The sequence below is a fragment of the Protopterus annectens genome, chromosome 5.part0, assembly GCF_019279795.1.
Source record: "Protopterus annectens isolate FY-2018-M chromosome 5.part0, PAN1.0, whole genome shotgun sequence".
NCBI lineage: Eukaryota > Metazoa > Chordata > Ceratodontiformes > Protopteridae > Protopterus > Protopterus annectens.
This window is the reverse complement of record NC_056735.1, coordinates 1714643373-1714670395: the sequence shown is the minus strand read 5'-3', so window position 1 is coordinate 1714670395 and position 27023 is coordinate 1714643373. Positions and strand designations below refer to the sequence as shown.

Here is a 27023-nt window from a genome sequence, read left to right as displayed (position 1 = left end):
ACAAAGCTTGAGGTGAGGCTATGATTAAACATGACACTTAGGTGAGGTGCCAGTTCATTTTGTAGTTCATGTAGTACACAGCCTGGGATGTCATCTGGTCCCATGGATGCTGTATTCTTAGCTTTGGAGAGTGCGGTTTCTACCTGTGTGGCCATGATTACTGGAATTTGGCAATCTTTTGGTATTGAGATGGGCCTTTAGGGGGTGAGGGGGGGTGAAGTTTGCACTAAATCGATCTGCCAGGATATTGGCAATATCCTTGGGCTCAGTATATTTAATGCCATTCTGTTGTAGCTCAGAGCAGATCTGAGTATTGCCATTTAGATTCTTGACATAACTATAGAATGCCTTGTGGTTGTCTTTGGAATCTTTGGCGATTTTATTTTCGTAACTAGCTTTGGAGGATTTTATGAGGGATCTCAGCTTCTTACTGAGGCTGGTAAGGGAGTTTTTTGCATCCTGAGATTTTCCTCTTTTCTGCAACAGTTTCTTTCTTCTGCTGTATAGTTTGTTTATGGCAGGGGACCACCAGATTGTCTTACTTTTTTGGGGGGAGAGTGTCTTAGTTCTGTTTGGGATGGCACGATTCATGCACGAGTGGATGTGCTCATACAGTGCCTTAGTGTAGGATTCAGCAGTCGAACTTTCAGCTCCCATCTGCATGGGTGTCATGAAGTTTGTCACTTCTGACTTGAGTAGCATGAAGTTGGCTTTGGAGAAGTTTTTTATGGAGGTTTCCTTACTTGGGGGTGGGGGTGGGATGTGGATGTCAAGGGTGATTTGCTTATGGTCAGACTTGACCAATGAGGGGGTGACCACTGGTGTGGAGCATCTATCTCCCATGTTGGTAATGACCAGGTCTAGGATACTGGGGCCCCTGGTGGGACAATGGATTAGTTGATCCAGGGCATTGGAATTTATGAATTCCAAGAACTGTTGGGAAAAGGTGTTAGTACCCGAGTAGTTTTCCCAGTTAAAGGCAGGGTAGTTGAAATCACCCAATATTAGGGTGTTTGGTTATATCTTAATATTGTCCAGTATGTTTAGAAAGGTGTAGTGAGAATCTTGGGGCATGGTGGGGGATCTGTAGCAAGCTACAATTTGGATTGCAGTCTTTCCTAGTGTTAGTTGCACCTGGAGAATTTCAGATGCATTGTGTTGGGCAACTAGCCTGGAGGTGTGAATATCCTTGGTGAATATGGACACTCCTCCACCTTTAGTGTTTCGGTCTTGGTTAGGTGGCCGAAAAGTGTGGTAAAAGTTGTAGCCTGGTATTCCAGGGGTGCTCTCTGGAGCCTTCAACCTTACAGTTACTGCACAGATATCGATGTTCTCCATTAGTACTGAAAACTGCATGGGCAAACTCTGCAATCAAAATAAAAGAAAATAACATATTATTTGATAATGATTATTCTTTGTCTGAAAAAAAAAACTTGTATAACTCTCAGAAAAAGCTTAAAGCAAAATAACATCAAAGCGCAACTCATTTTCCCTGGTAAAATAAAAATCTTTTTACCTGATGGCCAGAAAACTTTCAACTCCTTAGAAGATGCTCTTGAATTTACAGAGAAAAACAGACTCTTGGATAAAACTGAAGAAATTGACTGGAGTTTGTCTTCCTTGACGAGCAATGCTACTAGAAATGAACAGTCACTTAAAGACAAAAGTAGTAAAAGCTGAGAGACAAGTAAACAATTTTATTATTTATAATTGTAATATGCTCTTAATTTCACTGTTAATTTCCTTGATATACCTGTGTAATACTTAGAATCTATGCATAAGTGTTGCATTTCATAAGGTAAATCACTTCACTTTGCTTTTTTCATTTTGATTCATTTGGGGTAGGAAGGGGTAGTGATGAGATGTTGGTTATTACAGGTATACATAGTGACTTATCTTTATTATGCTATTCTTTCACTTATAAATATATTACTTTTAAATACTGTGTGGATTATATTTGTAGGATGGTAAACGAGGGTCAGTGATTGTTATGATATAAAATGTGTATAGGTATTGGTAGTCTGCGACTGCTGCAGGGTGTGTGCTGCTTCATTCAGTTACTGTGCATTTTTTTGGTTGTTTCGATGATTTATTTTGGTTGACTTGTTTTTTTTTAATTAGTTGAGTTCAGTATGATTGGTTGTATGGCCGGATGCCCCAGTGTTGTGGAGTTGTTGTGGGAGCTTGGTAGGCTTAAGGTGATTATTGTTCTATTTTTTTTTTATTTTTTTATTTATTTTTTTTTTTTTATGTGCTCATCTTTAAAAATGTTTGCATTCTTTAGTTTGGCTTATTTGCAGTAGTTGTGAGCATTTCTGCATATGCAGTTTTGTTTCCTGGTATTGTTTTCTCACTCCTTTTACTCTGGTGTTCCTTTTTAACTTGAATTGCGGTCACAAGCACTTATATTTCTGAAATAATAGGTCAAACTTTTTTTGCCTCTCTTAAGCTATCTGTTTAAATGACCTTTGACTTCTACCTTTGAAGTTCCAGCTGTAGAACATTAAAACAGCTTAAGAGGGAAGCTTCTTACATGTGAGTAGGTGAAATAATGAAATCAAATGCTTGTTTTTTTTTTTTTTTTGTCTCTCCCTTCATTTTCTAAGTGTTATAAGAATTAAAATAGATGTGAATAGGATTCATCAGATGTGGATTTTAACTTAAGCATGGTAATGTGTCCATCAGGCATTTGTTTTTAACTTAATGAATGGATGTTTATATTTATTTAAGTGAATATGATGATTTTACCTAGCCGAATTTATTTGGAAGAGATGCCAGGATATGTTAAATTGATATTAAAGGAATTATGAGAAAATTATAATTAAATGTAGTTCTATATAATTTTCATTTATATTTAACATATATGTATAGAAGTATGACAAGCTGGCTAAATGAAGTGTTACTGTCTGATTTATAATTTGATTCATTTAGTAACAATGGTTTAGTGTGCCTTCTCTGGAAGGTTGGGTGCCGGGCTGGCAACTTGACACCGTAAAACTCCACTGCCACTCATGAGCGGACAAGGTGATCCACTATGGCGACCCCTAACCGGGAAAAGCCGAAAGAAGAAGAAGAAGAAGTAACAATGGTTTAGTAAGGTGTCATTAATAAAGTCAGTCTCTGGATCACTTCAGTGTATCTGAAACTGCATGGACACTGTAATAATTTATGTTCAATTTAGATATAGCCATATTTAACCAAATAAATATTCATTTGGATATTTTAATAGTTGAACTTCAGAATAATTAGGATACAGATGTGTATATAGGTAGGTATAAGCATTTATTGTTGCATTTGTTTAGTTTATACCCTTATGGTTGTGAGCATAGCTACAGTGCTTTAGTTGTTTCTGTTGTCTTCTTTGTATGACAAGTAAGGTTATCTGTAGAATAAACAGAAGTAAGTGGTGTAGCTTTTCAAAAATTCCTTTTTAAAGAAATATAATTACGATTGCACATATAAGTTTAAGTCTAAGCTTATATTCATTACATATGAAGATACGATAAAAAAAATGTAGGGTTTTTATGCAATTGCATTTCTTATACAGTTCTTTAATTATATGTTAGATTTTGGTACTATGCTTTTAATTTTGTGTTTTGCTTTATTAATTTTTATTTTACCCTTTAGTTATATAAACAGAGAAAGTTTGTGGGTTTGTATATAGTACATATTTTTATTCCTTTAATATATTCTATAACAATATTAAGTCATTCATTTAAATAATTTTAACACACACACACACACACACACACATATATATATATATATATATATATATATATATATATATATATACTTTAATATATATATTTACTACCATAAATAGCACAAGTAACAAAAAACTGAGGGTAATGCTACTCAATGCCAGAAGTCTAAACCTCAAAATGCACACACTCAAGGCACTCCTCAGTATGGAGAAAATCAATATATGTGCAGTGACAGAAACCTGGTTTAAGGCTCCAGAGAGCACCCCAGCACTACCAGGCTACAACTCATACCATACATTTTGGCCACAGAATCCAAACCAAAATAAAAAAGGCGGGGGGTGTATCCATATTCATCAAGGATACCCACACCTCCAGATTAGTGGCACAGCACGATGCTTCAGAGATCATCCACATGCAACTAACAATGGGCAAAACTTCAATTCAAATTGTAGTTTGCTACAGATCACCCACCATGTCCTAGGACCCCCATTCTGTGCTTCTGGAAACACTGGGAAACATAAAGATCCTACCAAACACCCTAATATTGGATGATTTCAGTTACCCAAACATTAACTGGGGGAACTACTCAAGTACTAACTCCTTTGCCCAACTTTTTCTAGAATTTTTAAACTCAAATGCCCTGGTTCAACTGGTCAACACTCCCACCAGAGGTGACAACATATTGGACCTGGTCATCACCAACATGGGCAACCAGTGTTTCACACCAGAGGTCAACCCCTCGCTGGTTAGATCTGACCATAAACAAATCACTTTGGATAGCCATATTCCGCCCCCATCCCTGGACAAGAAAACCACTGTGAAAAACTTTTCAAAAGCAAACTTCATGTTACTTAAGACCGAGGTGGAAAGTTTCAAAGCCCCCATGCTGAAGGATAACACTGTCCAAGCTGCAAAATCCTTTACTAATGCATTCTGTGTGCAGCTACAAGAATGCATGGATCGTGCCATCCCAAGCAAACCCAAGACTCACTCCTCCAAGAAAAGGAAACCAGTCTGGTGGACTCCTGCCATAAACAAGCTATACAATAGAAGGAAGAAACTAGTACAGAAAAGACTAAAATCCCAAGAAGGAAAGACATCCCTGATCAGTATCAGCAAGAAACTACGATTCCCTCATAAAATCATCCAAGGCGAGCTTTGAAAGCAAAATTGCCAAGGACTCCAAAGATAACCACAAGGCATTCTTCAGCTATGTCAAGAATCTAAGTGGCAAGGCTCAGATATGCTGAGAGTTAGTGCAGAATGGCACAAAATATGCTGAACCAACTAATATTATCAACATCCTGGCAGACAGGTTCAGTGCAAACGTCACCCCCCTCTCACCCCCAAAAGGACCCATAACCATGCCAGAAGAATGTAGAGTCCCTGAAATCACAGACACTCTGGTTAAAACAGCCCTCTCCAAAGCCAAAAACACAGCATCAATGGGACCGGATGGTGTCCCAGGCTACGTCCTACATGAGCTCAAAGATGAACTATCCCCTCACCTAAACACACTGTTCAAACTCAGCCTCTCCACACACTACATACCCATAGAGTGGCGCACAGCAACGGTTATTCTGCTCCACAAAGGTGGAGCCACAACAGACCCCGGGAACTATCACCCTATAAGCCTGACTAGCTTGGTCTGCAAGGCTATGGAGTGCATCATCATGGAACTCATTAACAGAGACATTGGGAACCTCCAAGCACTGGGCCCTACCCAGTTTGACTTTGTTAAGGACAGATCATGCCTCCTAAACCTGACGGACTTCTTTGAGACAGTTACCAAGGCTATAGATGAGGGAAAGGTGTTACACACAGCCTACCTAGACCTTGCTAAGGCCTTCGACACCATTCCCCATTCTGGTATTATACACACGCCCACCAGCTTGAACATAAACCCCTACATTACAAGATGGGTTGCCAACTGGCTCATGGACAGAACCCACATGGTGATAGTTGCAGGAGCTAGGTCCGACTCTAAACCAGTTACAAGTGGCATTCCCCAGGGCTCAGTCCTAGGACCCCTCCTGTTTAGCATATACTTCTCGGAGGTACAGGCAAGCACAGGAGGACTATGGCTGACCAAGTTCGCAGACGACTGCAAACTAGGGGCTATAATTGACTCTCTGGCTGACACAGACATCCTCCAAAAGGGTCTCACTGAGACAGATGCCTGGTGTCAAAATCATGGCCTCAAGCTAAATGCCAAAAAGTGCATAGTCATCCCCTTTGGAAAAAACAAAGTACCCACAAACTACCACATAGGTGGTAGTCCCCTAAATACGGAAGACATAATAAGGGATCTGGGGACCAAAGTAGATAGTACTCTCACCTTTGATAATCACATTGCCAAAGTGGTTAGAAAATACTTCTACGTGGCCCACCTAATCACAAAAGGGTTCGCATCCAGATCAAAAGAGGTCATTGTGCCCCTCTACTCATCACTCATCAGACGCCATCATAGAGTACAATGCCCCATTTGGGATGTACCTTACAAGACACCTGCAACAGCTGGAAAGACCACAGAAGTACCTCACCAAGAGGATCACTGGCCTCAGACAGATGCCCTATGCAGCTCGACTGAAGAAACTCCAGTTGTACTAGGTTGCATACCGCCTACTCAGAGGTGATCTCTGCCTGACATACAAGGCCATGTCCAACCCAGAATTGATGGACATGCTCCACCTAAAGAAACCCTTATCCCCTCAAGCCACATGCTCTAGGGATCTAAACCTCACCACAACAATAAATAGGACGTGCTGGAGGGATAGATTCCTGTCCCAGAGACTTCCCATGCTTTGGAACAAGATCCCAATCTACATTAGGCAGAGTTCCTTGCTAACACTCTTCAAAAGAAACCTTGATGAGTGGATGGGAAACAGAAAGTTTACCTCGGGGATCACTTCAGTGGCTCTGCTGGACAGAGGCACAGGGAGCTAATCTAAGGGGGTGGCAAAAGTAAACACATTCTGGCTAGGCTTATAAATGCCTTCGGGTAGATAGCCTAGTACCAACCTATGAACCTATATATATATATATATATATATATATATATATATATATATATATATATATTATAACTCTGAATGAGTGCTCTTTTAAGGTACTGTTTTATGATAGTAGAATCTTTTCTTTTAAGAAGTTGCATTTGATTGATTTTTAGATTGACTAACAGGTTTTTGGAAAGGAAAACTAGGAATATTTTATTCCGTGATAAGGTGTTATAATGTTAATAAAGTGTTGAATAAATGTAGTAATATTTTTGTTTATAACTGAATATGTTAAACCTGTTTTTTATCATTTATACTAGATTCTCATCTATTTGTATTAGTTGTACTCTTATACTATAGATGTCATATAACAGGTGCTTATTTTTGAATATTAATGGCTTTAACAGTCCCTCAAAGAGTAGTAGTTTATTTAAATATTTAAACTTACACAATGCTCATTTTCTGTTCTTACAAGAAACTAATTTGCTCAACAATGATATCAGCAGATAGATTTTGAAAGAATATTCAATCTTAGCTAGTTCTCATATTCAAATCTAAAAGAAGAGGCAGTCTCATTTTATGGAAGAGCACATCTGTGATCCCTAAAGCAACTGACACTTACTCAGACAAAAATGGTATGTCTCATTGTAGTCAAACTAAATAACAATGTTTATGGTTTTGTAAGCTTTTATTGGATTCCAGGAGTTGGAGCTAGAGTTTCAAACAAGTATTTGGATATTATAAATTATTATATGAAAGGTAAGGTTATTATAGCTGGAGATTTTAATTGTATTCTGTCTGAAAAAGAAACCCAGATTATCATCTTCAACTAAATATTTATTATTTATATCAGCTCAATGAACTTTAAAGATATTTATGACCTGAAACTATCTAATTCTCTTCATTACACTCATTATGCTTATAGATATGGAACTCAAATTAGTATAGCTAAAGTTTTTATTTCTAATAATCTTTTTTCGAATGTTAAAGAAGTATCAGTAGTATCTTGGCTATTATCTGACCATACTGCAATTTCTTATAATCCTATGTTAAAATCTAGTAATTTAATACATTGTATTAGACTCCCATATATTGTTAAAATTAAGGGTTTAAACAATGGGTTTTAAACGAGATACATATTTTTTGAAAGAAACAATAATGGTAAAGTTTCAGATGTTATTTTATGGAATTCATTGAAAGCTTACCTTAATGGTAAAATTATATATTGATATAAATGCAAAAGAAATGAATGTGATAAAGAAATGAATATTCTATAGTCTATAATTAATAGTCTAAAGTTGTGTTTAAAGTCAAATGATATTTCCTCTCATCTAGAACCAAAAATTCTGAATTCAACATATGTTGAAATCTTAAATCATAAGGTGTCCATTAATTTAGAAAAACTAAAACTTCAATCTTATTCAAGGAATCCTGCAAATTTACATAAATTAGCTATTAGGTCTAAGGGAATGAGTAAATTAAATCATAGCAAAATGATCTCTTATCAAATTGGTAACAGGAATGAAAAAATGACTGATTTAAAGGACATTCTTGAATGTTTTAGAAATTGCTATTAGAATATAAATAATAAAAATAATAATATAGTTAATGATAATGTAGTAGACACATTAGAAAAAAATAATATCCATCCTAAATTAACTAAAGAGCAAACTAAGAGAATTGATAAACCATTTCCTCTAAAAGAAATTAAAGATCAAATTAAATAAATGAATAATAAAGCACCAGGGTTAGATGGCATCATACCAAAGCTATATAAACTATTGCCTGATAATGTAATTAATATAATATCAAAAGCTTTTAAAGAAATTAAAAGTACATTTTGCTTTTAAAGAAATGAAAACTACATTTAATGTTTCCCCATTTTGGAGATTTTCTCCATATTAAAGCAAGATAAGGAACCTTTACAATGCTCCTCTTATCTTCATATATCTCTCCTAAATGTTGATTATAAGTTATTTATGTCATTCTAGCTAATAGAATTAATTTAATTTTGCCAAAATGTGTTAACAATGATCAGGCTGAGTTTATATTAAACAAACAGGTACAAGTTAAAATAATTAAACTTAACAGACAAAAAAGTCATAAAAGGACCGAGTCAATGTGATGTATAAATAATTGTGATCACTAAGCATGAAATAAAAGCAAAATCCTTTAATATATAATGTGAGTGCTTTTGCAGTGTAAGCAATCCTTCATCAGACATAATTAACAAACACTCATCACAGCTTAAATAGTGAGGGCAGAAACCCTACATCCAGTCAACATTCTCCACATAAATAAAGTGACATGCACTCATATAATACACATACAAAATATGTCATATTGTATCAGTACATCTTCTATATAAAAACTTAACTTCTAAAATCTTTTATAAAAATAAGTGTTTAAACATCCTTCAAAATCAATGTAAAAACTAAAAAGAAAATCCAGGGGCAACCGTAATCACCTATAAAGATCCCTTTGTTTTAAAAATGGTTTCAGTGAAATTTTCTCATTTAGACCTTTGCCCCTGTCTGCTCGTAACCTCAACATCCACCTGACTTCCTGGGCACCAGTGTAGTTCTCAATGTCACCACCCCTGTGATTAAAATGGAATTTCAGTATAACCATAAATTTAAATATGTGTGTGGGTCCAAATTAGACAATGTGCTCGGCTAATGCATTATTATCAGACTCATTGGAGATGTCATAAATATGCTCTCGAATGCTGTCCCTTAACTGCCGGTTGGTCTTACCAACATAAAAACAATGACATACTTGGCAAACTGCTAAATATACTAAATTGACTATGTTGCAGTCTTCTTCAATCTTAAAAGTAAAGATTTCCCCAGTGTCTGGATGTGTGAAAGTGACAGACATATCTATATAACTGCAAAATGTACAATTGTTATAAGGTTGTGTAGTAGCATGTGCGCACTCAGAGTCTACTCTCTTGTCATCCAGGTAACACAACATATTCCTATGGGATCTTTTGTTCTTAAATGAGAAACTAGGACTGTCACCCACTATCTTTCTAGTGAGTATGGGACTATACTTATTAACTACATCTGTAATACTATTAACATTGCTACTATAATACAACAGCATATGTATGGTATTACACTCAATATTTGATATGGACATTTCATCACTGTCTACTGCAAAATATGGCTTAGCTGCTGTGTTATGTAAGCATACAACATTATTAAGAGTGCAATCCACTTCTCGTTTATGGTAGCCTCTTTCTTGAAGCCTATCTTTCAAGGCAATCAAATCAGCTTCAAAAACTGGTTATTCAGGATTCAACCTGGACATCCGCATACCCTACCCTTTCATAATGTCCTTAAAATATGTCCTGGGTGCATACTTCTTCTATGCAAAAGGTTGTTTCTAGTACACCCCTTCTGATGAAGAGTGGTGCTAAATGACCCAGAAGGTTTCCTGAAAATCTTGACGTCCAGAAAATCTAAGTCATTAACTGCTACATTCACCTCAAACCTGAGAAAAGATGTACTATCATTAATATAATCTACAAAAGACTCCACATCATTCCTGTTACCATCCCACAATAAAAATTCAAAAAGGTATTATTTTCCCATTGGGCCATAACTAAATTAGCATAACAATATGCCATGGAAGTACCCATAGCAACACCTTCTGTTTGTTGATCAAACATAAATACATTGTTTTCTAGGACAATCTCCAATAGAGAACATACCAAATCAATATTAAGACTGACCTGTGGTCTTTGTTGTAACAAGTACTCGCGCACCATGTCTATGCCTATCATGTTGGGTATTACAGTGAACAATTAACAAACGTACATCATAACTAATAGCCACCCATCCATCAACCTCTGTTCTTGCTCTGTAAACATATATAATTATTGTAGAAATTGCTTAGAATCTCTCAAAATATGTTTATTACTACTGAGAGTTGGTCTTAAACTTTTATCAATATATATGGAGAGTGGCTCTGTACACCACCTCCGACCTGAGACAATAGGGTGTTTGTGAATCTTAGGAACTCCATGTAACTTCGGAATAGTTGGCTTCTCTACTGTAAAATATTTCAACAATTCAAGCATGATGCTGTGATATAACATCATGTCATACAAATAATCCCTAACCTTCGGAACAATTTTATTAACAGCATTTATATCAATCAATTTATAAGCACTCGTATTATTCAACATATCACACGTTGACCCTAAATAAAAGGCACGATACATAACTACAACCAGACCGCCTTTATCTGCTGGTTTGATAATAATGGTTTCATTATTTTGTAACTGTTGTAATGCTTCTTTTTCATTCACATCCAAATTTTAACTTTTGACACCATTTTTAATATTATAAAAGTCTGTTTCACACATATTACAAAATGCCTGTACTGTTGGGTGATTATTCAGTCGTAGAATGCTAGTTTTTTTTAAAAAAACACTAGAATGCACTACATTATCACATTTAAATGTAAGTTTAAGCTTAACAGACCTAGCAAACATTTTTAAATCAACAATTGAGTCTATGGCATTGGAGCATTGTGGAAGTATGAATGAAAGTCCTTTATTCAGTAAAGATAACTCACTGGGGTTTAAATTCTGGTTGATATATTCCACACTAAACCTTGTCCTTCACTTGCCACATTTTCTTTAGTGTGTGCAAGTTGCCCGGTTCCTGCTGAAACCTATGTTTCAGTCTCCCTCTGCTCTGCGACCGATTCCTTGTAATTCATTCTTCCTGTCCAGTTGTCCCTTGTAGTACTATTGGAAAAAGGTGAAAAGCCTGTTCATTCTCAGAAACTCCTTCTTTATCCTCTCGCACCGGCATATTGCCAGCTGCAGTTTCCAATTGAGCTATAGTACTGCTCAAGATAGTATCAGGAGGCATAGCATCCTCTGGTGGTTTCAGTACATTCATTTTCCTTCTTGCTCATGTTTCAAGAGCTGAAGGGGGGTTGTAGCTGATGTATTCTTCATAACGCCAGAAACAGAACCTGATACTGAACCATTATCACTAGAATAAGGAATTATTGCACTAGTAGCATTTGTTCCACAATCATTGGTGTTGGTTGCAGCAACACAGGTAAGCTGACCTAGGGGTAAATTTCTGTGACTATGGTGTATGGCATCCTGGGTTCAAGAGTGAGCACTTGAATTGTTAAACCTTGGCCACACAAAAACATGAACATTAACATAACAAAGTCTTTTCTGTCCAACTCCAGCTTCTTAAGTTTAGCTGGATAAGCCTCTTCTCATATAGGACAATGGATTCAATGAGGCCACCCATTTTCTCATCAATCAAATCAGCTGGAAACTCTTCATATAAATGTTGCTGCTCCACTGCAACATTCTCAGTCAACACACCTTCCTCTGGTAAAGAAAAATCAATAAGTAAATGCAAATAATTAAAACTCAGTTCGTAATTCATTTGTTGCCATTTGGCTAACAACTGAGGATATTTGTCATCATAGCTGAGCATTTTCAAAATTCTCAGTCCTCTGGGGACAACTTTATATTCTAGGTAAGCGTCTAAGTGAAACCGCTGAATTTGTAGTCTCTTAAGTTTGAACAAGTCTTGTTCCAAAACATGTATTTTCTGTATTAGCTGCATATAGTCAACATCACTGTCAGTAACCGGCTTACCCTCAGGTGTCATCCTGTCCCTCAAAAGTAATGGGTTAGCCCGACTCTTTAAACAGTCACTAAAATGGTTGTGAATAACTGTAGCATTAGTACCTTGCATTGGAGTATAAGCAAGTTCAATCTCCAGCATACCTCCTTCAGCCATCACTCCAACTGCCTGCAATTGAGAAGGAAACATTCTACCATAGTGGACTTCTTTGAAAAGTCACTTAGCCTGAAACTGGTGCATGTGGATCAGTGTACTACCCAACTCACAAATTTAAATAAACAGATAAAGAAATACCTTGCTCTGACACCTATAATGCCTGAAGGATGGCTACCATCCACCTGTTTGGGACCCAATGGATGATTGCAGCAAAGATAATAAAGTGGTGAGGGTTTGTGCAGCTTACAAGGATGGATGAAAAAATGGAGAGCTGTTCGAGTAATTTCTAGGCATTTAAATATATCTGTATATAAAGATAGCTATAGATATAGGTGTGTGTGCGTGTGTGCATGTGTGTGAGTGTGTGTGTGAGTGTGTGTGTGTGTGTGTGTGTGTGTGTGTGTGTATGTGTGTGTGTGTGTAGATATATATATATATATATATATATATATATATATATAATATATATATATATATATATATATATATATATACATATAAGCATTGTGTGTGTGTGTGTGTGTGTGTGTAATAAGATATATATATATATATATATATATATATATATATATATATATATATATATATATATATGTATATCTGTGAAATAATCAGTGCTCCTAGATCCAGTCGGCAGCCCTCTCCCTCATGGAACTATCTCCCTTAATAACCAGCCCTGAGAAGGACGCTACCCAACTGAATTACTCTGCAAACCTGTTCTAAGCTGCCCAACGGCCAAAAAGCCCTCATCCCCCTTAACAAGCAGTCCTGCAAAGCTTACAGCAAGAAGGACGCTACCCAACTGAATTACTCTGCAAACCTGTTCAAAGCTGCCCAACGGCCAAAAAGCCCTGCTAAGGTTAATATTCATTAAATCTCTCTGTGAATACCACATTTGCTGACCTGGGTCTATAGCACTATTACCTAGCCCCAACTAAAGTACCAACCCCTAAAACTGCACAGTAGGAATACTAGATGCCTACCATATATTCCCCCACATATTATCTTTAAATTGCAAGCAAAATACAGAGATTTCCCAAAAATTAATCGAAAAATTATAAGTTAAAAAAAGGAAAATAAAGCATACCCCTGACTTACAATTTAAACAGTAATTTTAAGCATTCAAAGCCTACTCTGTGAAACCTAAGCATACTTACCTTTAATTGCAGGTTCCAAGATCCTTGTGTGTGGTTAAGCCTATCACACCTAGGATCCCCTCCCCCTGGACAGCTATGTATGCGAGGTTTGAAATACACCTCTGACCCTGCCATTTTTAAATAGTCAATGCTCCTAGGCGCAGTCGGCAGCCCTCTCCCTCATGGTATGTACCTTATGTACTAAGTGTTAATTGTGAATTTATTCAAGTGATTTTTGCATTATTTCATGTTTTCTGCCAGTAACTTTGCTACTACTTTCATAATTGCCTAGCAGAAATGTCCAAAGTGCAATAGACTGCTTAAATGTGATTGCCGATTAGCTCTATAGCTACGACAAACTGTTTTAAAGAGTCCAGTAAGCTTGCCTGGCTACATAGTGTATTCTGTGAATTACATTGTTAATTATTTAATTACAATTTAGCAGAAATGGACACAGTATAACAGACTGCATGGAAGTGTTTGCCAATTAACTCTAGCTACGGCATAATGTTTTATAGAGTCTATCAAGTAATATTAAAGCCTAGCGACCTTGGGGATTGCAGTTATAATGCTACGGTCAGCTAAAAACATAGGACTGTGTATTTAGTAGCTCAGAGGGAAATGTTCAAGTTATAAGGTTAAAAAGACTCACTACAAGTATTACCAACAGGCTAGAAGCTCACCTGCTTAACTATTGTCAAGGAGACTTGGTGCTTGCATTTATAATGTATTTTAGAATGCTGATAAGGAAGGCCGATATGTTAAAGCTATACAGACTAATACAGGGAAACTAGTTGAGCTGTTGCTGTAGATTTATTGTTTGGGCATAGTGATTTCCTGCAGATAGTGTAAATGCTTGAACCTAAACCTGTTGTCATTCTTTTAATCTATCTTTACCACCAGGAGCTATCCCCCTTAACAAGCAGTCCTGCAAGGCTTACAGCAAGAAGGACGCTACCCAACTGAATTACTCTGCAAACCTGTTCTAAGCTACCCAATGGCCAAAAAAAGCCCTGCTAAGGTTAATATTCATTAAATCTCTCTATGAGTACCACATTTGCTGACCTGGGCCTATAGCACTATTACCTACCTCCAGCTACAGTACTAACCCCTAAAACTACACAGCAGGAATACCAGATGCCTACCATATATTCCCCCATATATTATCTTTAAATTGGAAGCAAAATACAGAGATTTACCCAAAATTAATCAAAAAATTGTATGTAAAAAAAGGAAAATAATGCATACCCCTGACTTACAATTTAAACAGTAATTTTAAGCATTCAAAACCTACTCTGTGAAACCTAAGCATATTTACCTTTAATTGCAGGTTCCAAGATCCTTGTGTGTGGTTAAGCCCTGCTCTGCTCACCCTCGCTGCGCTTGGGCTCACTCTGCACCCCTTCCGGCCCCGAATTTCTACCCACCCCCACTGTAGCCAGCTTTATAGCCACAATACCACACCCCCTCTAGCTGAACCAATCAATAATCCTCTACTCAGCTTAACTCATCCCACATTCACCCCTCCATTTTCTCCTATCTGAACCAGTCAGTACTATAATGCTTACACTATTCCAGCTCCCACCCCTCCCCCCAGTAGTTAATATCCAACTACAAGATCCTGAGGGCCCTAAGCCTATAACACTAATCTAGCCTCCAACCATGTTACCATCCAAAGCAATGTCACTACTCTCTCTGCTATCCCTCATGTTAATTCCATATTTCCTCTCCACTTATGAAAATCAGTCTTACCCAGGATTTCACTGCCCAAAATCTCAAACTAGCCCAGATGTATCGAATATGACAGGTTACCCACTAGTTACTACTATAACCAACTCCTTACCCACAATACATTATAAGCCTATTAGACCCAGATACATCAGCTAAAAATATACACTATCAAAAACGTATAAACAAAATCTTGAAGCTTATAGAAAATATACGCTATAACCTCGCAATGGATGGAGATATCCACCCAACCCTGGCCTTGCCACCCTAGCTAGGGCAACTTCATATGCAACTAACCCAGATGAATCACTATCTATTAATAAGTCCCCCAACTCCCTCCTGGTCTGCCAACTAAATATTTGTAGCATAAATAACAAAGTATATAATCTACATGTGCTCCTACAAGTCCATTCCCCCAATATTCTATGCCTAACTGAAACCTGGATGAAACCATCAACCTCAGATAATGAAATTCTACCACCTGGGTATAATATACTTAGATTCAATCCCTCTACTAGGAAGGGGAGGGGGTAGCTGTACTCTTCAAATCTACACAAAATGTTACCTCAGACCCCATTCAACCACCACATAAGGTGGTAACTCTACTGAATTATCTAATTTTAGACCCATAGCCATCTTGTCACTTCTGGCATAAATTATTGAAAATGCATCCATAAACAACTTCTGTACTTTCTAATGCAAAACAACCTACTGGCTAACTCTCTGGCTTCAGGCCACATCATAGCACTACCACAGCCCTCCTCACCTTCTCTAATGCAATAAATTATAACAAGAACAACAACAAGTTATCTTCAGCCCTTTTCTTGGACCTGTCCAAGGCTTTTGATATGATTAACCACCATCTTCTAATCAACACCCTGGCAACAATGTCTCTAGGCAATCACTCTCTCCAGTGGTTTGAATCCTACCTGCACAATAGATAACAATCTGTCTTATGGCAGAACAAACTCTCAAACCTCCTACCCAACACCCTAGGTGTCCCCCAGGGGTCTATTTTGGGACCACTTCTGTTTTCCATTTTTATTAACGACTTCCACACTGTCATCCCTGAAGCTAACTGCATTCAATATGCAGACCACTCAATGCTGATCTGTACTGGCATCTCACAGAATTGCTAATAATAACTCAGAGTACTTTAAAACTAGTAGAGAATTGGCTTGCCACTCGCTGTCTGATTCTAAATCCTAACAACACAAAACTCCTACTTTTCTCCCCCACCCAAAGATCCACGACGCTATCTCTCTCCATTAAGTCTAATAATAGTACCATAATCTCCCCAGATGCCCATACAAAACTCCTAGGAGTTATTGTAGATAACAATCTTAAGTTTGATGTGCACGTCATCAAAACTATCAAAACCATTAATAGAAAACTGGGCTCACTATATAGGATAAAGCCATTCCTTACCCCACCTGCTAGGACTGCCATTGCCCGCTCCCATCTACCCTCTACCCTCTACTATGCTTCCCCTTTACTTGCCAACCTAAATAAAACTGATGTTAACAAACTCTCAAGCTGCTATAATAACACAGCTAGATTTGCCACTGGTCTCCCTATAGAGCGCATCATTGTAAAAATCTAAATTATCTCGGATGGCTATACCTACCCAGGCAGATTCATTTTAATCAACTTATTGTGGCTCACAAAGCACTGAACCAACCAGAAAATACACCTGCACTGAAAAACATCATCTATCCCCACTCCAACCCCAGATCACTCCACTCATCTAATAAACTGGTAGTGCAAATCATCAAATCCAACAACTCAGATGGAGACTCCCTGTTCGCCAACTCTGCTGGCAAAACTTGGAACTCACTTCCTGCTAACATTACCCTAGATACCACCCTATTTCAATTCAAAAAAGCTCTCAAGGAGTATTTCAGGTCTCAATGGATATGTCCCTGCTCCAAGCCTGACTAAATCATTATTCATACTAGTGTACTAATACTATGTTTGTAAATGGAACTCAAATGTCTTTTTATTTGTTAAGCCAGATTAGAGGTTTGTGAGACTGTATAAATTTAACTGAGACTGTAAAGTGTGTTTTATTTGTACAGTGTTATTATGATTCTTATTCTAGCTTTACATTGTGATGATTGCATATGTAACCACCTTTGGAGCTTTTCTCCCCGGGCCTCTGCTGAAAATGGACATGTATCCAGTTGGACTATCCCGGTCAACAAATGTAAAATAAAAAAATAAATAAATAAAATAAAAAAAAAAATATATATATATATATATATATATATATATATATATATATATATATATATATATAGAGCACTTGTTGGCCATTTTAAGCCTAGTCAAGTTCCCTTTTAGTATTCGAATTAACCTGTCATATTTAGTTATAGATTGGCCTAAACCATCTCATTGTTTTTTTTTTTTTTTTCATTTCACATTGGATTTCATGGACTGGTGCTAGATTTCAGTGCTGTGCTTCAAAAATGCATCCTATAATCATAAATATTATGTTACAGTATATGTTTCACATAGCACATTTGTAACCACTATAACTCTTTAGTTTCTCATAGTTTATATTTCATCTTATTTATATCCATAATTTCCCCAGTTCATACACTCAATTCTTGGTAAATATATTTGTTTACTTTGCATGTTTTTGTTGTATACCTTTGCTTTCCTTCCTGAAATACATTATTTCAGTTTGTCTGTTTTCTCTTTAGGAGACCACTTCTGAAGATGCAAATGTCTCACCCGTTCTTTATGGTGTGATGTGTACCCTATTGTCATCTGGTATTGCACTCTCAGTCCTATTTATGATTTTCACAATCAAATTTAAAAGAAACAGGTAAGCATGAAAGACTGCCTTGATCCTTACACTGCCTAGATCACTTTCAGTTAAATCAAGCAAGTTCACAAACATTATATGGCATTGTCTTGCTGTAAACACAAATCTTGTATACACTAAGTGCTTTTGATGTATGCTGTTATATTCAAAAATAGTCAAGAGGGATTAGTTTTGCAACACAGTATGTGTGTCAGATGTATATTATATGGTTCATGTGCTTTCCAACACTATAAGTACCTATAATGATGATGTGGAAGTAGGTTACTTGCAGGCCATTATGCCACAGACTGTAAGACTACTCTGTAGCTTTGACAGCCTCAGAGGTTTTCAATTGACTCTTTAGAAACACGTTTCAACCTTTGTTTTGAAAGTATACCTGTGGGTATACAACCACAATGATGTACACTCACATTGTGTATGTTGTGGGTATACAGCGACTCCCAGTGATATGCACTCACATTGTGTGAGTTGTGGGTATACAACCACTCCCAGTGATGTACACTCACATTATGTAATTTGTGGGTACAACCACTGCCAGTGATGTACATTTATATTGTATAATTTTTTATAGTTTACAGCTCAATACTGTCATGACAGCATTTGCACAGGATTTAATAGGGCCACTGTGCACAGAAGAAGATACATATTAAACTGGCATTTCACACACTTTCCCCACATTTGTATACTGCTGATATTGGACAAGGACCCCTTCAAGTATTCCATTCTCCTCTTCTCAAAAGAGACATAATCTAGTGGAAGGCAATGGTGCAGAAGGTCCCAGTAAGATTGTGTTCCAAGGAGGTTTTTGACATCTGGGTCAAATACTTATGTAAGGACACTAGGATGTACCTCCTGGTCATCAGTGACAACATTCTCCTCACAGGTGTCCTGATCCTCAGATACTGATGATCTCCAGTGACAGAAATTATTTGCAAGGGGGTCATTACCATAGTAGAAAACTCATCATGCCCCTGTAATCCCATAAGGAGCTGAATTGGCAGTCCCTAGGCCCTTATTCCGCCTTCACTCCTGGCACCACAGTTTCATGTGGCTGAACTGGCAGGGGCCACTTACAAAATATGTAACAGGCAGGGGCAGATCTCACCTAATACCAAAGATTTCTACTGTTGGGAGTCAATTCCTTTTCTGACTGACTATCTTTGTTTCCAACTCACTGTCCAGAGTTCTTACAGACATGGAGAGCATTGCTTGTAACAGTTAGGTTACCAGGGCTGAAGATATTTACCTCTTTCAATAGATCTTGTTTTTTTTTTTTATCCATATACCCCTAGAGCTGAGTCAGCAGGGGTATTCAGCATTGATAGTTTAGCATCAGCCAGCAGCACTGATGCTGTATACATTGGCAGGCCTGTTCCCAGTGTCAAACATGAGTCCCACTCCTACATCAATCACCACTCTTTTTTTCTCTGGCATCAGTTGTGACCAAGTTAGTTCTGACACACCTCAGTAAAGAATAATTATTCAGTTTGAGGTGGCATTGTAAGCCAGGTTGATAGGTAGAGCAGCACTGTAGCAAGCATGTTTGCTGTGTTTCTTGGTGCAAACCTACCAGTGTTGATGCCACTTCAGGACCAAGACTTCCTGCTACTGCACCCATCAGCTGCAAACCAGACTTCTCAATGGGTCACCCTTGTGTCACCTGTGTTAGCTTCTTGATGGCAGTCTACCAAAAACTGTCCTGCCTCATCTGTGGAGCTGGATCCTTCCTCCAAAAGGCCCTTTAAGACTACAGCTAAACCAAAGCTCACAGACACTCTAAAGGAGCTCCACACTGCTGCTGCTGAAAATAGGAAGGGTTTTGTTTCCATAGAGTCATCCCCTGACAAACCCAAGCTTGGTGAATTCCTCAGACTTATGCAAGAGAAAGAGAGTTGGTCCATGGATCCCACTCCATCACCCTAGAGAATGTTGCAGGAGGCATGTTCTTTCAACAACATGACCATTTGGTTGTTCCCATCACTGGTGATCATTATTATGAATGCTATCAAGTTTGCATTACATAACTCAGATACAGTGATCCCAGTATACCAGAAAGCAGACAAAATATTATGGACCCAGAGATTGTTCTGTGTGGTCAGTGACTCCAAGGCTGGATCCCGCTGTCAGTACAGCAACCCTTTATTCCACTTATCTGTCTACATGACACAGAGTCCATAGTGACAGACTACAAACTATATTTCTGCCATCTTTACTCCTCAGTCTTTGAAGATGCTATACTACCTAACCCACATGGCTTATTTTCAGAGGGACTTCCTGAGCCATAAAAAAACAAGTGGCCAAGGACCTGACAGAAAGAGAAGTAAAGCAGGAAGGTAAGGACCTACGTAGCACAAATTAAACATTGACAAACTGCATTCCATGTTACAAAGAAAACAGTAGCAGCAGGTTCGGCCAGTGCTGTAGTAGTGGGCATTGCTGTGTGATGTTATGCTTGGCTGTGTCTCAACAAAACTACAGAGGACATAAGGTGGTGTTTATGGACTAAGTCCAACAATAAAACTACTTTATTCTCTAAAGCACAGGAGAATAAAGTAGTTTTATTGTTGGAGAGTACATCTTGTTTCCTTTGGATTTGGCAGCTTCCTTGTTTGGTGGAACATTTAATTTCAACATGAGTTTATTTGGCTATACAGTTGCTTATCCACATTTTTTTTTATTTAGTGTTTATGGACTCCCCAGTTATAGGCCCCCTTCTTTTAGTGAGGAGGCAGACATGGTGCCTTAAAAAGGTGGAGGAATAGAACAAAACTTTCATGGGTGTGGAACTTGTTTGCGTTTCCTCAGAGGATGTTTCCTAGAATGCAGAGGAGCAGTATCTGATGTGGTTATGACATGGCCCTCAGCAACCTCCACAAGAAGGAGAGGGAAATGGGCAGGAACAAAGCCAGGTTACCTTCCTTAATGTCTCTAATTCCCTAAATGGCAGAGAAAACCAGTAGAGTTCAGGGAACAGTGGTCACTTTACAAACAGCCAGAAGCATCCCTGAAGTCTTCCATGACTATTCACCTTTTGAGGCAGTTGACAGAAGGCTATATCCATATATCCAAGTGGTTTGATGTCATTCAGGACCAATGGGTGAGGACTTATTTAGAGGCTGCAAAATTCCTTCAGCAACTTAAGTCCCTGCTAGATATCCCATCCTGTCAAAATCCAATTTAGAGGTCACTATCCTTTCAAGAAAAGAACAGTGCAGGAGTTTCCACCAGGATAAAGAGGACAGAGATATTACTCATGATTCTTTTTGCTGCCAAGAGAGACACAGAACCTTAGGCCCATTCTAGATCCCTCATGCTTCAATAAATTTGTAAGTACTACAAGAATTATTCATGGTACCAGTGCAAATAGTTCTTCCATGTCTATGCTGAGTTGACTGGATGTGCTCTTTTGACCTTCAAAATACCTACCTTTGTATAAAGATACATCAGAAGTCCAGATTTCTTTGCACTTTAAGGTGGAAGCTAGTCATTATCACCTCAGATATGTATCCCTTGGTCTCTTACCAACCCCCGGAATGTTCATGAAATGTATGGTAGGAATAACAGCTCACCAAAGGCTGCAGAATACCATATACGGATGACTTGCTCTTGGTCACAAGTACAAGGGGCTGGTTAACTTAGCAATGGACGAACACTGAAAATAAACAAATTTCAGTTGATACCGATCCAGCATATAACCTTTTGGGGTTCATTCTGGATACCATTTTCTACAAAATAATTTTAAAGCTAGGGAAAGCAATATGACTTCAGATATGGGGCATCAAATGATATTACCTCAAACCATCATGGCTACCTACATGCTGAAGTTTTTGGGATACATGACAACCTCTGAAATCTCATGTACAAAAACAATTTTTCTAATGCAAAAATGAAATAATTTCAGGAAGTTTAGTAAAATTATTCTGCATAAAATATTAAAAAGAGGCTTAAGGTTAAGTTTAAAATGACGGGGCTATGGATTCACTTGTCTAGTACTAGTACGTCAGTGCAAGAGTAGAGAGCATTTTATTTATATTCAGAAAAGTAAAAGAAGTATTGTGAAGAATTCTTATTTAATTATAGAAATAATTGAAACTAAATATTTCTATAACTTTAATGGAATAAGGTGTCCAACCCTTTCAGAAGCCTTATAAGCAGACATTAAAAGTTCAAACAAGGAATGATTAAGATTTTGATTAGGCAACCTCAGGGATTGTAAAGTCAATGTCCAGTGTTTGTCTACCTTGCATGAGTCCAAATTAAAACTGAGAACCTATAGAATGAGATGCCTGTTTATTGTATAAAATACTTGCCAAAATCTTTATATCATAAGTTATCAAGACTTCTGGCAGATAGTTTTTGGGATCACTAACATTTAGACAGGGTTTAGCTATTAATACAGCATTTTAATAGCTAATATAAAATTCATTAATACCATTGACTTGAAAAGATATGTAAATCTTAAGTAGAATTTTAAAGACTGTAAGATCAAAAACTTGTAAAAGAGAGCAGTATACCCATCTAGTCATACCTCTCAACCACTTAGAACAAGAAATCCAGACAATACCATCAATAAAAGTGGGACAGAGGACCAAAATAGGGACAATTTTTAAATATTACTCTTACAAACTTAGAAAGTTGATAGAATAACAGGTTTTGCATTAGCATGAATTTTCTGAAGGGTATGAAGTCTGAAACTCAAATTTCTGTCATTATTTTCTAACTTCAGACTTTAACGATTTACCAATAATTTACCAGAAAACCACAATTTTATGAAAAACAGACCTTAAATATGAGGCAAAAATCTGTACATTCTGTGAAAATCTGTACAGTTGAGAGGTATGCATCTAGTTCCTGAGCATTATAAGATCTTAATTGAGAAATAAGCAAGAGTATCTCATCTCTTGATATGTATTTTCCCATCATAGATCTCTCCCCCAGGTTTTGTTTTTCACTTTAATTCTTTTTTTGTCTTTTAGCCATCTCCTGATGATCATCATCTCACCTGCCCAGCCCCCATTTGGACCATTCATTCCCCTTCATCAACTATGGGAGAGGGTCAGATTGACCAGTGAGACAGCTGATACTGTGAGCTGATAAATTTCATACTGCTGGTTTCAGGTTCAGTACTGGCATTAGCCAGTAAGGCAAATGCCCCCACCTCCACAGTTTTGTGCCTGTCTGGGAACACCACTTTCAAGGATCATGCAGTGGGGCACTATAATGTTAAGCTGTACCCCCACAGTACCACTTTGCCTCCACAACTGCCCCACTCCCCCTCTGGCCTGTCATGCACTCTTCTCATGTTCTCTGGTAATGCCAGCAGCACAGTGGCCACTTCCTGCTGATGATTAGCTCACTTACCAAACCACAGAACTGACCCATTCATTCCCCTTTACCACTAGGGATGAGGGTTAAAGCGACTGAGGAGACATCATCTTATTACGGACTTATAGATTTCATACCCTAACTCTCCGGAGTTGGTTTTCTGATTTGCTACAGACATTAGCCAATGACACAACTGTCCCCATCTCCTCAGTGAAGTGCCTATCTGACAACAAAATAGGGTTAAGGATGGACTCTAGTTTACATGGATGGGGAGCCTGTTCCAGAGCATGGGGATTCTCATAGACACATATCTGCCTTGCCAACATGTCTTATTTATGTCACAAGCAATATTTAAAGCCTTGTATCTATTGGCTCTGATGCTGTTCATTTTGCAGATGTGAAAAAGATCAGTTAGAGGTGGATCTCAGAATCCCTTGTATGCTAGACATAGGTCACCTTTCAGTAACCTGTAGGAGAAACAATATAGAGATAGGGCTTTAATGTGACCCATATTCGACAATGTGTTTATACTTTGGATTCTCCTGACAAGGAACATTGTGGGAGTTCCAGCTGTTGCATATGTCTGTTCTGGTACATGCCAAAGGGGGCACTATACTCAATGATGGGTCTGATAAGGGACAAATAAAGTGGCACTATGATTTCTTTTGACCTGGATTCCATGTCCTTACTTATAAGTTGGACAACATAGAATGATTTTCTTACTGCCTTGGACACATGTTGGTCAAAGACCAGACTACTGTCTACATATGTTCCCAGATCCCTGACTACTGGCTCAACTTTTAGGAGTGTCTTATTGATGGAGTAATTAGCCTGGGTGGCAGTTTTCCCAAAAGGCGCTATAATGTATTTTTGGCAATGAGTTTTAGTCTAGACTTTGGCATCAGTCATTTGTCTGTGTTAGACTCTCTTGTAAGATGTTTGTGTCTTGGATAGAATCCATGATAGCTCCCAATTTGCAGTCATCTGCAAACTTGATCAGCCAGAGGCTTTTGACATTATCCTTTACCTCTGAGAAGTTGATACCAAATAGCAGTGTTCCCAGCACAGAGACCTGAGGTAGCCCACTGGTGACCAGTCTCTTAGTAGAGGTGGTATTACCAGTCCACACTTCCTGGGTCGTGTATGTGAGCTAGCTGGCAATCCAGTGAGTTATAGTGAGGTTTGTGCCCAGTTTGGTGAGTTGGTCAACTGCATTGTATTGAATGCCTTAGCCAGGTTCCTGGTAGGCAGTATGCATGGTTTTCCCCTTAGTGAGTGCTGCCAGGACCTGCTCCCTGTTAATAGTTAGGGGGGTTATGCTAGTAGGTATTTTATGGGGAGGAGGTGGGGGGAGTTAAGAAGTGAAGTTTGAACTGAATTTGTCAGCCATCAGATACGCCATGTCACTGTGCTCAGTGAAGGTGGCACCATTGACAAACAGTTTGGCACACTGATGTATGCTGCCTTTGAGGTTTTGAACATAGCTGTAGAAAGTCTTGTGGTTTTCTTTAGCCTTTGAGGCTATCCTGACCTCATAACTGGCCTTGTTGGACTTGATTTGTCCTCTTCATTTCCTGTTTACTTTATTAAAGAGAGTTGCTCATCCTGATTTTATGCTTATGACTGTTTTCTTTTTGTTACATACCCTGTTAAGGTTAGGATTCCACCAGTGTGATTTGTTTTTAGAGTTTGTTTTGGGAGTACTTGTAGGAGGTATAGCAGCATCTATACATCCATTTATATGGTTGTACAGGATCTCATAGGTTGCTGTGAACTTGGGTTGAGAGGGACATTGAATTAGATCATGCCTGCTCAACTTGGTCGACTTCTTTGAGTCAGTCACCAGAGCTGTGGATGAAGGCAAGGTGGTTCATACAGCCTACCTTGATCTGGCCAAGGCCTTTGATACCATTCCCCACTCAGGAATCATAGAAAAACTCTCTAAGCTAGGCATCAACCCCTATATCACTAGGTGGGTTGCAAACTGGCTCACAGATAGAACCCACAGTGTGAAACTAGCTGACTCCAAGTCAGACTGTCGACCCGTCACGAGTGGAGTCCCACAGGGATCGGTCCTGGGTCCTCTCTTGTTTGGTATCTACTTCTCAGAAGTCCAATCCAACACAAAGGGACTCTGGCTGACAAAGTTCACAGACAATTGCAAGATGAGTGCCATTATTAACTACCCAAGTGATGTCGACATCCTACAGAAAGGCCTCACTGAGACCAACGACTTGTGTCAGAACCATGGCCTTAAGCTCAATGCCAAAAAATGTGTCATCATCCCCTTTGGGAAAAACCCAGTTCCCATGAACTACCACATCGATGGTAGTCCACTGAACACAGAAGGCTTTATAAGAGATCTGGGAACACAGGTTGACAGCAACCTCTCTTTTGACCACCACACTGCCACAGTGGTCAGAAAGTCCTTCTATGTGGCACATCTCATTACTAAGGGTTTTGCTTCCAGGAAGAAAGAGGTCATTGTATCCCTCTATACTTCCCTAATTAGGCCAATCATCGAGTACAATGCCCCATTTGGCATGTACCTCACTAGACACCTGTAACAACTGGAGAGGCCGCAAACGTATCTCACAAAGAGGATCCTAGGCCTTAAACATTTGTCCTGTATGGTCAGACTCAAAAAAACTCCAACTATTCTCTGTCTCTTATCGCCTACTTAGAGGTGATCTCTGCTTGACCTATAAATCCATGTCTGACCCAGCTCTGTTAGAAATGCTACATCTAAAGAAATCCCAATCCCTCCGCACCACACACTTCAGAGACCTCAACATCATTACCACAATCAACAGAATGTGCTGGAGGGACAGGTTCATAACCCAGAGACTGCCCATGCTATGGAATTGACTTCCCATACATGTCAAACAGAGCACCTCACTGGCCCTCTTCAAGAGAAATCTTGATGAGCGGATGGGGAATAGAAAATTCACCCCGGGGATCACTCCAGTGGTTCTACTCGACAGAGGCACTGGAAACTAAGGTCAGGTGGCATGATGCCAGGGTAATCCTATGGGCTAGGCTTGTAAAGGCTCCATTGCCATTAGCCTAGTACACACCTATGAACCTATAATATAATGTAGTTTGTTTTGGAATAGTTCCTTACTGTTGCAGGGTCCTGTTATTCTAGAAACTTTGTAAGTTTATAAGAGCAATATTTAACATCTGTCCTTACTTTTTGGGCCTTTGTCCCCCCATTATTTTAGGTTTTGTCCAGATTTCTTGCACTAAGAGGTTGAGAGGTGTGAATGAGGCAGAATCAGATCAAAGGACTAGAGGCAGAACTAGATTATAGAACCTGTGGGTATGTCTGTCCTTTGCCAAGGTATGTTGCTAACACTAGGAAATTTAGTATCCTCACCCAGAAAGAATGTACAATTTATTCTTCACTTGTTATTAAGGATATTCCCTTAGGTTGATCCCACATGTTGCTGATGTGACTCAAGTACCCGTGGGACATGTGAAAATATGTTTTTTTTTTTCCAAAGACATAA

General features: G+C 38.4%; 1 protein-coding gene across 1 annotated transcript in view; it reads left to right on the top strand.

Moving 5' to 3' along the window:
• GPR156 (G protein-coupled receptor 156) overlaps positions 1-27023 on the top strand; it is a 1210147-nt gene that overhangs the window by 231186 nt on the left and 951938 nt on the right. The window contains exon 3 of the mRNA XM_044071505.1: positions 18062-18186. Within this exon, the coding sequence (XP_043927440.1) occupies positions 18062-18186 (125 nt within the window). The remainder of the gene's footprint in view (positions 1-18061; positions 18187-27023) is intronic.